This window comes from Crotalus tigris, unplaced genomic scaffold (assembly GCF_016545835.1).
Source record: "Crotalus tigris isolate CLP2741 ecotype Arizona unplaced genomic scaffold, ASM1654583v1 scf7180000018371.15429387391:27106975, whole genome shotgun sequence".
In the NCBI taxonomy this organism is placed as follows: Eukaryota; Metazoa; Chordata; class Lepidosauria; order Squamata; family Viperidae; genus Crotalus; species Crotalus tigris.
The window spans coordinates 2,334,716-2,351,336 of NW_024096970.1; the positions used below are offsets into that span (position 1 = coordinate 2,334,716).

General features: G+C 34.1%; 1 protein-coding gene across 6 annotated transcripts in view; it reads left to right on the forward strand.

The window, feature by feature from the left end:
* Positions 1 to 16,621, forward strand: part of PRDM1 (PR/SET domain 1) — a 111,062-nt gene that overhangs the window by 89,815 nt on the left and 4,626 nt on the right. For all 6 annotated transcript variants that reach the window (XM_039351088.1, XM_039351089.1, XM_039351090.1 and 3 more), the window contains 3 exons: positions 461 to 580; positions 4,024 to 4,273; positions 15,480 to 16,537. In XM_039351088.1, coding sequence (XP_039207022.1) covers positions 461 to 580; positions 4,024 to 4,273; positions 15,480 to 16,537 — 1,428 coding nt within the window. The remainder of the gene's footprint in view (positions 1 to 460; positions 581 to 4,023; positions 4,274 to 15,479; positions 16,538 to 16,621) is intronic.

A 16,621-nucleotide genomic window follows, 5' to 3' on the forward strand; every position in this document is an offset into this window, starting at 1 on the left:
GGACACAACATCGTAACTTCAAACAGTCACTAAAGGATGGTCATTAAGCAAGAACTAGAACACACAGTTTCTAGACCACTAGACCAAACTGGCTTTATGGTGTATTTTTCAAAGTGAATTTATTGTAATTTAGGTATGTGATATGAATTATAACTATTGAATTGAATCCTATATTGCTACTTCTAAATATTTTCACAAAAACAGAATAAATTATTCTTTATGAATATTATTCATATTTTACGTACTTACTTCTACAACAGTAAGTGTCAACTCACTGCTGAAATATGTTATTCTAAATACAGAAGAGGGAGAATATGCAGTTCATAGTAATACAGCAAACAGGGAAACAATAAGTATAATTGCCTTTTGAATCACAGTATTTTATACCAGTGTATTGTTTTAAACTGTGCATTTTTTCAATGCATTTATTCTTAACATAATTCAACTCCTTTTCTTTCAGGTTATTGGCATTATTAGCAAAGATATTATCCCCAAAGGAACACGCTTTGGACCATTGGTTGGTGAGATCTATACCAGTGACACCGTTCCTAAGGATGCAAATAGAAAATATTTCTGGAGGGTAAGCAAGGAAAATAACTTTATATAAAAGTATTACACAATATTAAAGGTGTTATCAGTGAAACAATATTGTCATTATTTGAACTGCATGAGCTAAATTGATGAATTAGCAATATAGTCCTATTTAGTAATCATATGACTATGGTCCCATTCTTAGGAGAATAGAACAGCCAATTGAATCTGGATTAGTCTGACCAACCAACTTTTAGGAGGAAAGACTAAAATTGGGATATATATTATAGAGCAGTTTCTTTCAGACATCCTCCTCTATGACTGGATTATTTTATTTTATTCTTTTATGACTGTTTTTAACCTTGTACGCCGCCTTGAGTCCTTTGGGATTGGGCGGCATATAAATATTTGTAAATAAATAAATAAAACGTGATGGTTACTATCAAAATCAGGAGATTAATCTCACAAATGTGATGTTATTCTTTCTGCTCACAGGATGGAGGGAATTTAAGACAAATACTTAAATTAGTGCTTATAGTAACTGAGTTACTACAGTATTAACTAACCAAATGAAGACAACACATCTTTTTGACTAGTCATTCTACAATGCATGTACATGAAACTTAAAAAAAAAAACTAGGTTGTTGATGTTATGAGAATTTTTGCTAATTGATCATTTTTTGCTGAACTAGATGTCTTATGCTAGATGTACCATGATAAAACTTAGGCAAGATGACATCTCACAGCTTCAATTCCTCATTTGAGAAATGAAAGTGATTCTTCCCATACAGTTGCTGGAAAACAGGGGTCTTCAAACTTGGCTCTTTTATGACTTGTGGACTTCAACTCCCAGAATTCCTCAGCCAGCGTGCCTGGCTCAGGAATTCTGGGAGTTGAAGTCCATAAGTCATAAAAGAGCCAAATTTGAAGACCCCTGGATTAAGATATGATTGAAAATGTGGAAGGAAAAAAGTCAATGATACAATGTATCATGCCCTAGTAATCAAATCTTCTTCCTTCCAAATCTCATAATTTATGACAAATTTAGTTCATCTTATCTCATCCAGTATTTCTACTTTAGGATTAGGGTGCAAGAAGTTAATTTAGCTTAAATTATTGGAAGGTGATAAGAAGTGGGTATGCCACAGTGGCTGCTTGCTTCATTGCAATACTGCATTACAAAAACAGAATAACAGAGATGGAAGCTCTTGCAATTTACAAATCTTGCAATTTAAGGCCATATCTTCTTTGCTTCCCTATGTAAGTTATCCATTTGGAAGACAGAGTAGAAACATCTGTTTTGGCCATTTGTTCTCATTCACTTTTAGTTGTTCAATAAAGCAAATGTGTCGTCAGCCTAGATACTTGAATCTTTATAATTTTTTGAATTTTCAGCATGGGAAAAAAATAAGCACATTTATCTTCAGATTAATTGTTAGGAAAGAGGACAGCCTGGGCCATCTCGATGTATCAGACTACAATTTCTTTCATCCACTTTGGCTAAAAACAATGGGGACTTTAGTCTGACACATCTGCAGGGAAACAGATTAGGAAAGTCTGCAGTTGAGCCCTGTAATTATTCAACAACTCTTGGGAAAGGATTCTGACTACCTAACAGGATGTGACACAACTAACATCACACACATTACATACATTACAGTACTTGCATTTTGAAAAATCTTGGTAAGTACTGGGGTTGAATCTTCTAATTCATGATGCCTGGGATTCTTAGAAAAGGTTCTTACCTCAGTGCCTGAAAACAGCCGTGTAGGTGCAAAGGAAACTGGAAGATAATTTCCAGCATGTCATGTAAAAAGACATGTCTGGCAGGAACAGAAATATCTCATTTGGGTTCCATAAAGTTTATATCATTTAGAAAGAAAAAGAATATGTTGTGCAAGTGTCAAGGTGATGTCATTTCTTGTAATTGTAGCAGTATGACTCAGCACATTTTAACCTTGTTTGATCCATGACGATTAGATGAGGCAGCAGAATAAAGTTTTACAGCAGTCTCGCTGTGCAGCATGTGTGTAGTGATGAAGCATACAGTAAATTATGTTAGCTTTGGAATGTAACGGGAGATCTTTCCTTTAAATTTGAAAAGTGGGGTCTTCCCTGTAATGACAGTGATACCACTGGAACTGCTGAGTTCCTGGAAATTTGCAAATCGGAGCTGATATATTTTTTTTAAGATCATAATTCTTGAGTCTTTGTTCCATCTTTCTCATAACAAAAACACCGCAAAATCTCTCAGGCTTCTTTGATGAGGCCACATGTATTTCCTCAGCCTCAAATGGCAGGAAGTAAGAAAGTGATTCTGGTGTTTACTGTTTGTGTTAAAAGCCCAGCTTTGTTGCTGCTACTTCATTTTTTTTAATGACTTCTCAGTATATTCTTACATCAAGTATATTCTTGCATTTAAACAAAAATGCCTGTAAAAAAAGCACAAGAGGAACTGGAGCGGTTTTTACATTTTGACATGAGCAACCTAAACTCAAATTCTTTCTTAGCCATGATATTTCAACTGAGTGTCCTTCTGGAAATCACCTGATTAATTTACCTCAGGTCTAACAGTTAAGATAAAAATGAAACTAGGAGTATATATTTGCCATTTGCCCAAAACCCATGGGAGTAAGACAAAACAGAATGAAGTATTTCTCAATGGAAATATATAAAAACCTTTTTGGTTCCAGTTAATAACCTTTTTCCCCTTAGTGGTAACTTTCAAATTCAGAGAGCAACAGTTGTTCAGTGTATGACTTAAGTTTCAGCAGGAGCTTTCTTTGCTCATTTTCATAATCTCAGAAGCACTTTGAAAAGAAGCATGCCTCAAATCCCATTATTTGTCCTGTCACCTGTGTAGAATTATATTTTCCTAAACATTCTTATTTAGAAAAGAAAGCAATCCACTTACAATTAGATCAAACTTGCCTCCAGATTTCCATTTGTTTATATACCTACTAGTATAATTCACTTTATCCCACCCAGTTTTTGTACAAAAAGGCTGCCTTCTAAATATGATCTGGTGCTCATGTAGGACTTGTGGAGTGAGAGTGTATCTGAATAAATCTGATATATTCTTAAATCTTTGGCGATGGTGGTAAATCAAAGAGAAAGAGAAAGGCAGAAGAGATAAAAATATTTGACAGGAAAATAATTAAGCGAATGGGCCTTTGCAACAGTGACTCATAGCATCTCTACAGAGATATAATCAATTTTAAGTGAATACTTTTTTTTGACAAGACTTAGGTAGAGTAAGCAGAAATATTGAATATTTATAGAGTTTAACTGAAAACTCCACAAGAAAACTAAGCAATAACTACAAAAGAATAAAAATGCATTTAATTTGGACCAAATACTGTTTGGGGTATTTCCTACATTTGTGATAATCTTATTAAATATGAAGAGGATTTTTTAATATAAATAATATATTTAACTGTCATTATGACTTTGTCATTTCTATATTCCATATATATCGTTCCTTTCTTGTAGATCTATTCTGGTGGTGAATTTCTCCATTTCATTGATGGATTTAATGAAGAAAAAAGCAATTGGATGCGTTATGTGAATCCAGCCCACTCTGTTCAGGAGCAGAACTTGGCTGCATGTCAGAATGGCATGAACATCTACTTCTACACCATCAAGCCTATTCCTCCTGGCCAGGAGTTGCTTGTATGGTATTGTCAGGACTTTGCAGATAGATTGCATTATCCTTCCACTGGAGACTTGGTGATGTTGAATAGTAAGTAATTTAGATTTACTACTTGTAAAGAAATATTTTGTCAGTGGAATGTTGATCACAGATATGAATCATCATATGAATGATGAACCTCGGGGTTCAAATATGATTGCAGGAGAAGACATTTTAAACAGGAAACATTCTTTTCTTAATTAAAAACATAACTCAGCATAACCCTATTTAAGGAGACAAAAATGTAGCTATACTTTTGGCTGAACATCCTGTTATGAGGCTGTTTCAGAGCTTAATCTGAACGTTCATGCGCTGTTGTTGATATTGTGTTTATACTAATAACCCTAATCCTAGCCAAGTGGGGAGAGGAAAACTCAACATTATGATAAAGCCACAGGTTAAAAATGACAAAGAAAAGAATACCATTCCAAAATCTCGATGGCAGAAATTCAGGTTCCTGGGGATGTTTATATGAATATCATTACAAGACTGGTAGTTTTTCGTAATTTTCATGGTTGGTTTATTTGCTCAGAAAATTCACCTAATGTTTGAAGGAGCTGATATAATTTTTTATGAATAAAGCAGAGCATTTTCACTTCATATAACTTTTTGCAATCTCCTGAATTCACATCCATCTATATGTTTATGTTAGTTATTGCTTTGTGTCACCAAATTTTATAATTGCTCTCTTAACAAAAGCACCCAATCTTTTCATGTATTAACAACAACAAAAACATTCTATAGACCACAATCCCAATGCACATCTGAGGTGAAATAAATTTTACTGAATGTAGTGGGACTTACGGCTGAGCAGAGAGGATTAGTTTGTTAATATTTTCAAACTGTGCAGGTAGAATTTGGTTTCAATGCTGGTTCAGTGCAAATATTTTTACTTCCATTATTTAGTAACTATATCACTTAGCAACCAATTTGCCAGTCCCAATTGTAGTCTCTAAGCAAGGACTTCCTGTACAAACAGATACCAGGGCCATAGAATAAACTGGGAAATTAAAAAATAATTCTAGAAAAGTGCAGTGGAACTCACTTCAAGAAAAAAGGAAATATTTACTTACTTAGGAAGTTGGGTACAAATTAAAAATCATTCTTTTTGTTAATGTAGTATAGTAAATAAATTTGTGTAATGTTGCTGCAACAATCAAAGAAATTGCTGGTTAAGATTGAAAAACATTCTTGGAAATTTTAAAATATGCATAAAAAGATGATTTCAACACAAGTAGACTCTCCCTGAATCATGTTGCTTATCACCTTTGCACCTCACATGTTCTGTCTCCAGTGTAGAAGCTTTATAAACTAATGAAGTGAAGAGTTTTTAACCTGTTATATTGATTTTAAGTATTGTAAATTGCCTAGGGTTACTGTATATTTGAGTGGCGAGCCATAGAAATGGAATACATACATCGTACGTATATATATATATACATACTGTCATATAAAATAGCATCCTTACTTAAAAGCAGTAAAATAGGACAGGATCCAGATAGCATCTATTTTCAAATAGGGTAATTAGTGTATCTTTAACAGTTGCATCCGTTTCTGTATAAAATTGCTGTCTACCATGATAACGTCAAGCAGTATGAACCTTTTTACTGAACTAAAATTTGGAATCCTAGCTAATTGAAATCCATCCCCCACCTTACATTTTCATGTCTTCATTTTTCCCTTCTTATATTATTTCTCCTGTAACTCTCCATTTCTGAGATACTGTGTCCTAGGAACATAAATAGATTATTACAAGTATATTCTCAAACTATGTCTATATTTTTGTTTTATAATAATTTGTGCCGAAAAGGGGCTTCCTAAGCATTCAAATAAAAATAGTTGTACTCTGTTCATCATATACTGTTTATTGTTTGTTGTTATGAAATTGTAAGAATAACCTAACTGTCCATGATATTGATTTAAATTATTACAAATTCAGTAAAATAGCATAGGAATGCATAAGATAGAGACTTCTAGTTCCACCCTATAGCAATGCGGCTGAAGGAGGCCCTGCCAGGGGACCCTAAATGGGTCAAAAGTTGCCCCGGAGAGGTGACAAAGAAGGAGGAGCGCTCAGATGATCGCAGAACAACAGCATCAATCCACTCAATCTGGGGGAAGCCCTCAAACTCGACAGGAGAAAGACTAGATGTACATCAGTGTCTAGCCCAAGCTATAGCAACCGAAGTCCGAAAGAATGAACCAGAACAACAGTGAACAGCGTGCTTGAAGCTGGGTGAGAATATCGACTTCTCTTCTATTCTGTAACTGATTCCTTGGAAAAGAGCCCCAAAGCAAGAAATCCTCCGAAAGTGAGGGAGGGAACTAAATCCCCACCCATCCATAGACAGATGTGGCGAATTAATTTCCAAGGAGGAAAGAAATATACTGAAATGAAATTAATAACACTATAGTCTGTATAAATCTGAAAATTAAGAAAACCGTTAAGATTTTAAAATGCCCAGAAACAAAGAATAATCTGTTCCCTTGAATTTTAATAACCTAAATAGAAAACAGCTGGGAACAAAGAAAGAAAACATACTGGGCCATTTTTAAGCTTAAAAAATGCCTGCAGAAAAAGAAAGCTTTAACTGTTATCTAAGCTCAAGAATTGTTTACAGAAAAAGAAAAACTTTGACTCTTGGCTAATCTTCTAGGGGGAAATTTACTAGAAGGCTTCAAGATAGCTAAACATTCTGGATTGCAGCTCTGACTGGTTAATAATTGACCCTTGAATAGAAGAATTGTTAAAAATACTGCTTTCACTGATGCCTTCACAATTGGAAATGCATTGGATTACAAAAACCATATATAAAGATAAGAACTATATAAGATTTGGTTGTTTGGTTTTTTTGAGATTGGCTGCTTTGATAAGGCTAACTGCAGAGATTATGGTACTGGTAAAAGTCTATTTGGAGGGGGGAAATGAAATGGATATAGCATATTTATCTAAAAGGGACAGGAAACCACACCTAATATACCCTTCTAAAGGATCTAGCCTGGAACATCAGAGATCTACAGGAGTAATACTTCAAGACAAGACAAGTACTTTTCAGGAGGAAATGTATGCAATGCTACGACAGATTCAATTGACAATAGTATCAAATCACATGAGATCAAAAACAACTTTGATGACATAAATGAGTACATTTTCAATCCAAACTTACAATTAAAAAACTCTCAGCAAATGACGATAAAGAATGAACAAATAAATCAGATAACAGAACACAAACTAGAAGAAAGTAACTTAAATAGGAAAGCTACAAATGAAGAGAACTACAACTTAACTCAAACAGAAAAAAATCTACAAGACTTTTACCACGACAGTGAAAATGGAAAAGATATTTTATCCGTCAGGACTTCAAAACAAATTTGAGGATAACAAAGAAGATTTAACAAAATGGATTATAGACCTGCCAGGGAAATCATCAGAATCTGGGAGACAAAAAGCATATATTCTACTCAACTTGCCCTTCTAACTCCCAACAACACTTACAAAAATATAGGAACTTCCTGGCAAGCGGAATATACCAACTTGGAAAGCTATTTGGCAAAACAAGAAGGCTAAAGTTAGACTTAAGAGCTATGATTCAACTTACCAGATGGATTACTACATGATTAAACATTTGTTTGAATATGGTTAAAAGAACAGATAATTTTGGATATAAAGGGACCCTATAGTAAGAGGGATAAGAGATATAAGTAGTATAGTATTTTTTACAATATATGAAATGTTAAGATGGGAAGTTTGGAAATTTAAAGGTAATTAATTTTGAGAGAATTATGAACGAGAAGAATGATTTGAATACTGTGGGGAAATTAAGCTTAAATAAGAATTTTGAAAAAAGGACATATAATGACTGAACAAGATGAATTTTACAAATATAGTTGAAATATAAGCAGAAAAGATGTTATATGTGGATGTTATAGGATATATAAGTAGTATAGTATTTTTATAATATATGAAATATAAAAATATTGGGATGGTATATGTAAATAAAAAGTTGGATATTTAAGTAATCAGTTTTGAGAAAACTGTCTGATAAGAATGGTTTGAATACTGAGGGGAAATTAAGTTTTAAATAAGAATTTTGAAAACAGGACACATAGTGACCTAATAAGATGACAAATACAATTGAAACATAAGTTAATTAGAAAAGATGTTATATATGGATGTCATTGTTTGTACAAACACAAAAAATGTTTATATCCAACCTTGTATGCATTGAAAATATTACATTTATCTAACATTAACAAAGGAGAATACCATTGGAAGAAGGGAAGATCAAGGAAATATGTTATTAATTAATATATTGATTATGGAATTATAGAAATTAATTATTATTGATTGTTTTTTCAAATATATGAACCCAGACAACACTTTCTTTACTAAGCATTACAGATTGTTATTGCAAAAAAATCAATAAAATATATTTTAAAAAATGGAATGCATAAGATAGCAGGGCCTGCACATGCAGTAAATCAATTTTAAATGCTAGAGGGATGTGAATTAGTCACAATCTGATTTTTGAAAAAGCCAAATAAATATTTTGTGTCCCAAAATAACTGAGAAAGTTCAGGTTCATGTTGAAAACCCCAGGTTCAACATTTAATTATGAGAGGGATCTAGGAGTCCTAGTGGACAGTCACTTAAATATGAGCCAGCAGTGTGCTGCAGCTGCCAAAAAAAGCCAACACAATGCTGCCTAAGCAGGGGTTGGACTAGATGACCTCCAAGGTCTCTTCCAACTTTATTATTATTATTATTATTATTATTATTATTATTATTATTATTATTATTATCCTGTATTTATGATGCCTTTACATAAATTTGTGATGTCAGAAACACTGGATTTCTGGCTGCTGTAGTAAAAAAAGATATATGGTAGAGCTTGTCATGTATTCCACAAATGAGCACAGAAAATGAACAGGAGTTTGCTTCATCTTAATTTTGAGAAAAAATTAAAGTGACGTGACATTTAGGAAAATAATCACCTAAGAAAAAAAGATACATATAGGTTTTCTTGATGATAATATAGATGCAGTTTTCTTTGTTGCTTTCTGAGATATCTTTTTTTTTCTTTTGACTTCTTGCAGCCCTGAGATTATGAGGTAATTTGTCATCCAAGTTCAAATCAAGGTGTGCTTAGGTTTTGAGGAATTAGCAAAGGTTTGTGCAGAGGAAATATTACAGAGATTTATAATAGTTAGCATGTTAACATGCTAAATTCTGTAGCTTAAAATCTTTTTTTATAGCAGAACTGAGGTGTAACTGATGAAATTGGTTAGCAGTAGACTCAAATTAAAACATATCTTACTATATAATATAATTAATTTATAGAAATCTCTGGCATAAGATGTGGTTGTCACTAACTTAGACTGATTTTAAAAGGGATTTAATATATGGATTAATGGAGGACCAACCTATTTGTGAAACTGTCACTTTCTGGGAAGGAACAGCAGAAAAGCTTTTCATTCTAATGGCCTAATAATGATTTTCTCAATAATATGTGACTTAAAAGGATGTTTGACTAAATGGATCTTTTCTTCTAGTTCAGCTGGAGATATAGATAGATAGATAGATAGATAGATAGATAGATAGATAGATAGATAGATAGATAGATAGACAGATAGACAGACAGACAGACAGACAGACAGACAGACAGACAGACAGATTCAGATCTCTACTTATCAAGCAAATGGGAAGTCATTGAAACATTTTGCTTGTTTGTTTAATCCATCTTTCTTATTTTTATAAATAACTCAAGGTGGTGAACATACACAATACTCCTTAATCCTTTTATTTTTCCTCACAACAGTCCTGTGAGGTGGTTTGGGCTAAAGAGAGTGATTGCCTAATGTCACCAGTTGGCTTTTAGGGTCAAAGTGGCACTAGAACTCGCATCTCTTGGTCTCTAGCATGGTGCCTTAGCCATTGGACTAAATGCTCATTGGTCAAAATTTTCCTTAAAGGAAGAGAAGGATGATAAATAAAATAAAAGATGCAAAATTATAGTAGTGCTAGATTTATTGCTTATTGTCTTTGCCATATTAAAGGTGAAACAGCAGCATATAAATGTGTATGGTTAAACTGATCACATGATAATTGACTGGTATTACCACTAGCATTATAAAATACAAATATGAATCATGCACATATTACGGGTGCATTTTCAAAGCAGTAGCAAATCTTTGTTCTCCCATCATAATCAGGAGATTAATGGGTTTATTCTGGAGCTAGGAAAAAACACATTTAGAAATAAAATTTGAACTAATGAAATTTTAAATAATAACCTTCATTCTAGCATCGGGGGGGGGGGCGAAGTAGAACTCCGAGGTTCTCTTCTAGCAAAACAGCCATTTTATTTAAAACAAAAATGTGAATCAGCATTATTAAAATTAATCACTCAAAATGTTGATCAGCATTTACTCTGGAAATGACACTGTACACCCACAGCTATTTTTTGAGGTCTCGGGGGAAAGAATTAAAATGTCTCAGGCAGCTAATAGCATTATAAATGAGAAGAATTTTGCAACTAGATCTGAAGAAAACTTAATTCACTCTTTATTTGTATTTCTTTTTTCACTAACGAGTGTATGGCTACAGTGGTACCAATTTTTAATCCTACTGACAGTAATTTATGTCTATATAGGTTGAATTTACTGCCATTCATTTATATGATTATTTTAATGCAGTTTCTGTGTTTCTATGTTTTTTGTCTATGGATGATTATATAATATTACCTCGTATTAGAGTTTACATGCAGGGAGATGCTTGAATGAATTTTAGACTGGCATATGAATCAACTGACATATGAATCTGATTTCCCAATCTGCTCACTGTCTGAAGGACATCAAATAAGTTGTGTGAATCGAAGCTATGTTCAGAGAAATAAAATCCATGTGAAGCTGAATAGAGTATATAGTCTTTTCTACATGGAGTCCATGTGTCTAAAAAGTATGCACACTGGGCCAGTATTTTCCTTGGCTTCCTATCAATTATCCAATAGCATTATATTTTCCCTTGTCTTTAGTGTTGGATCTATAGAAATAATAAGAGAGTAGAATAAAGTAATATTTAGTTATTCTCTACTTTATTTTCCTTCTCCCAAATGTAAACATGTATTTGATCACTCCTTATTTTTTGTTTTGAATGAGGAGCCAATCAGTTGAAAGAAACTTTGAAAAAAAGGACCCTCTCCAAGAAATAGACTAATGCAGAGTGGGCAGCTTCATGACTTTAAGAAGTTAAGAATTATAGTTTCTGCCAGCCTCTACCAACATAGCCAACGGATAGGGAGTTCAGAAGAGGTAAAAAGAGGTAAAAGCTAGTTTACACATTACTAAGAAATTAGCTGCCCAAAAAAACATACCTGGCAGCCAATCCCAGTTCCTTCTTGAGCTGGAAATATGGCACATTTCCTTAGAATCTTTCTCATTCAATACATATATTCTTTGAATGAAGAATATATTCAAAGAAAGTCTATATTAAAAGAAAGTCTATATTAAACATTGAAGAACTCTAAATTTCTTCTTCAGCAGTTACAGAAAGCTACCATGTATATATCCAGCCCTTCCCAACAGAATACTCAGGGAGACTTAGGCGAGTCCAGCATAGCAGCCTTAAGGACTATGTAAAGTGCAACAGAAAAGGGATGCCAATCATTGAGCAGGTTTCTTCAGTTCCAGTTCCATCAGTCAACAGGATGAAGTAGTTGAGGTAAAAGGCTAGGAGTAAAGAGGCCAAGGTTCTTCTCTATCCTCGGCCATCGAAGATCATTGGAAGACTTTGGGCACATCACTTTCTCTTTCAGCCCAACGTAGCTCACAGCATTGCTGTTTGTGGAAAAAAATAGGAGGAAGGAGCCTCTGTATTTGACTTTGAGCTCCTATATAAAAGTGAGGAGATAAATAAATGAATAAAAGCTACTCCCTTGTATGTTGTGCAAGATACAATCCAGTGGTACAGGTTCTTCCATAGCAAAGCACTATACCACTTGCTGTGTTCAGGCACTTCTAAGGAAAGCAACCTTTGGAACGAAAAACAGAAAACTTATAAATGTTTCATCCATTTTGGAATCCAAGATATTCAGAGACTTCTTCAATCAAATGTACTATTGAAGCCAGGGATGTTTCTCCCAGGTTTGATGGAGAAACAAATTTTAAAAAATATGGAACTTTGTTTTTATATGTGGCATAGCAGCAAGACTTCTTGTATGCCCAGAGATGGAAGAACTCACATACAGCCACAAGGGATGAATGGATTATGAAATTAATGGAGTTGGCAGAGATAGTGAAATTGACTGCTTTGATTAAAGAAAAAACTTCCTACTTGGAAACCACTCTTCGATTTTTTGTTTGTTTGTTTGTTTGAAAGAAATGAAATTTTAACCTTGGGCTTTGATGTCTATGATGATATAGAAGTACCATTTGTTATGGTTTATTCTGTTCAAAGAGACATTGATTTTTAGGTTTTTATCTGTATTAAAGAAGTTAACTTTTTAAATAGTTTTTCCTCTTTTGTTTGCAACTCCCAATCTTGCCTTCTTCTTACTCCCTTTCCCTTCTTTCTATTTTATGCCTTTTTGAAATTTAATAAAGTTTAGGAAAATTTTGTGCTAATTGAAAAGGCTTTTGTTTTTAGTTTTTATTACAATACCGCATCCTCAGTGTGTTTTTTCTTAAAGCTTAAAACTAGAAACCACTTCACACATCATAGCAAAAGCAGGTGTATATTAAAAATGGTGAATATGAAGAGGCCTTCATGTCTTCTTTTCTCACCACATACGCACCACAGAAACACTTCAGGGAGCTGAGACCAGTCATCACATCCCTCAGTGTTTCAGCAATATATGTGTGGTAGGAAAAAATTATGTAGATACCTGACACAGCATGTGTGTACCCATATCTACTGAAGCCACAGTTAAAATAGAGTTACATTAAAAGTAGGGTTGCTGTGCAAACTCTAACTGGAGAGAAAAAAGAGAATTGCTATTTTCTTTTAATGAAAATTGTGTTACTTTTATAATCAAGTCTCGTAAACTACTAACTGGGATGCTGAAAAAGCTTCAGGACTCTCTAGGAAAGTAGCACGTTGCTAAAGAAATTATAATATATCCACTCAAAAGAATCACACGGAAAATTATTTCTGTGGTTGCTAAAAATCAACACTGACTTGATGGTACATAATTAATTCCCAAAAGAAAATGTTTCCTTTGTAGAAAGAACTTTCATGCAGTTTCCCGAAAATTACAATATTGGGGCAGAGGAAAATGCTTCCTCCCTTTATTTTGACATGCAATTGAACTGTCTGAATGATGATAAAAAAACTAGAATGAATCTTTGTAGACGTCATGCTATTGTCAACATTTTTTTGAGAATTTGCTTTTAAATGTTATTTCAATCCATTTTAAATGATACAAAATTTCTTTACTAAAGCATTTATCCCCATATTAAAAAAAGAGATGATGATTTGAGTTGAGAACAAATGTAATAGGAAAGTACTGACAGATTTTCTATAATTTAATATAAGTAGTTAGTGATTTTATTTCCTTGAGTTGAATCTAGTGCTACTCATTTTCAAAAGCCCAAGACTGATTCTTTTTTTAAGATAGAAGTTAATGATCAAAGTGTCTTCAAAAAATGTATGGTTTGTAGAAATACTCCTCTTGGAGGGTTGGGATTTACTTTTTGGATGGCATGCCTATTTAATTTTTAATAAAAAGGTTGACAGGGTTTTTAAATCTCATATTATAAGGATTTCTTTACTTCGGGTCTGGAGGAAATATTATAGAACTGATTCTAAAATTCCATTATGGGCCATACCATGGCATGCGATAGAGGGGATAAGGAGAGGAGTTAAGATGGATAGTGTTTCTTATGCACAATTACTCAGATGGGATGGTAAAAATTGGCAGTTAAAATCTTTGGAAGATTTAGCACAAGAAAATATTATATATTCATGGTTTCAGTACAGACAAATTGTGGATAGATGGAAGGTAGATTGTAATGTGGGTTTGCTTAGAGAAGATGAGAATTTTTTTAAACAAGTAAAAGATCAAAGACGAACTCACATTAAGAGAATTTATGGGGTGTTAATAGAATTGGATTCAGAAGCAGAATTAGTTAAAGAATGTATGATTAAATGGGCACAAAATTTTGGTGAACCAGTTTTATTAGATACTTGGGAAACTATTTGGGTGAGAAATGTTAAATTTACACAAGCCCAGAATTTAAGGGAGAATTTTTATAAAATGTTTTACAGATGGCACCTTGATCCACAAAAAATGTATCCTGACTTACAGCCTAAATGGTGGAGATGTGGATGTTTGGATGCTACTTATTATCATATCTGGTGGTTGTGTAAAAATATAAAAGCCTTTTGGATTAAGATATGGTGGAATATTCAAAGAATTTTTAGAAGGAGGGTAAAATTTACCCCACAATTGTTTTTGTTAGGTATCGTTATTGATTGTGATACTAAGGAGATTACATTGATGTTAAATTTAATTACAGCCGCAAGGTTGTTAGTAGGGCAATGTTGGAACAAGGAATCTTTGCCTACTTTGCAAGAGTGGTTTCTCAAAGTTTCTTATTTGGCGGAAATGGCAAAGATTTCGGCTTTCTTGAAGGATCAATCGCAAGAAAGTATGTTGCGGTATGGAGAAAATGGATAGATTTTATAAAACATAAGTTGGGTATAAAAAATATTACTTAGTTTTTTAACAATTTATATTTAAAATGGAATATTTTGTTTTTTTGTGTTTTTTTTCTCTTTTTGTTCTTTTTTTTCCTTTTTTTTCTTTCTTTATTCTTTTCTTTTTTAAACATTCATTTTTTGTATTCATGTTTTATATATATATATATTGTTAATTATTTTATAATTTTTCTAATTAATGTATTTAGATTTTTAACTAATATTAGATTCATTTATGGTTTATATCTTTTTTAAGACTTCTTGGTGAAATTTTAATTAAGCCTATATTCAGCTCTGGGAAGGTCGGGGGAGGGAATGGGAGGGTTGGGGAGGTTGGGGGGAAGATTGTTTTGTTTTTGTAAAATTTTAAAAATTTAATAAAAATTATCTTTGAAAGAAAAAATGTATGGTTGACAAGGGTTATTTGTCCTCACTTTGATAAGACTGCGAAATGAATCCAAGCTATAAATGACTTGAAATACTCATTGCAAGAAAGCAACCAAGCTCAGAGAGTACCAAGTCCCCCGCACTCATTGCTTGTGTTTTGTTCTTGTATTTCAGCACAAAGCCACCACAGGCCAAAGCAACAAACCTGTGACAAAGATGAGCTTTTTCAGAAAAATCTTCCTAGAAGAGAACATAGCGTGAAGGAAATCCTAAAAACCGACTCCAGTCATCCTAGAGGAAGGGATTTGTGCTACAATCACGTTGCTCCACACACTCAAGAAAAAGACTTGGAGATCTTAAGGAAAAATTGTAGTCCTGAAAGGAGGCCTTTCTACCCTCGACCTGTCTACCCCATCCGACCTCACATTCCGGAAGATTACCTGAAGGTTTCCCTAGCTTATGGGATTGATCGACCTAGTTACCTTGCTCACTCACCTGTCCAGCCATCTACTACCCCAAGTCCTTCAGCAAGAAGTAGCCCAGACCAAAGTTTAAAAAGTTCAAGCCCTCACGGCAGTCCAGGAGTTACAGTTTCACCCTTAGCTTCTGTGACTCAAGAGCACAGGGAGCCTTATCCTTACTTGAATGGACTGTATAACACAGAAGGATTAGCGTCATATTCCGGATATGTCCCCTCAAGCCACCTTTCACAAGCCTTTCCCTACCCCAAATTCCTATTACCATCATATGGCATGAGCATCAACAATTTCAATCTCTTTCCAAGGATGTATCCTTTTTATAGCAGCTTTTTCAGCGGGGGAAGCATTTCTCCTCATATCCTGAACTCATCTACCCTTCCGAGTTCCTTGCCGTCAGATGGGAGTCGTCAGTTCTTACAGCCGGATCATCCAAGGGACCTTCTGATTCCTGCACACAACAGTGCTTTCTCCATCACAGGAGCTGCTGCCAGCATGAAAGACAAGCCATGTAGCCCCACAAGTGGGTCACCCACTGCAGGCACTGCAGCCACTTCTGAACACATCATGCAACCAAAACCTACCTCAGCCATATTGGCTGCCACTAGCAGCGAAGAAGCCATAAATCTCATCAAGAGCAAGCGAAATATGACTGGTTACAAAACCCTTCCCTACCCCCTGAAAAAACAGAATGGCAAAATTAAGTATGAATGCAATGTCTGCTCCAAAACCTTTGGCCAGCTCTCCAATCTGAAGGTAGGCTTTTAAAGAAAGACATAATGGCTAGGCAGATTTCTCTGGTTACCCTTTCCTCAAAAATGGCTTTTTAGGGGGACCTAA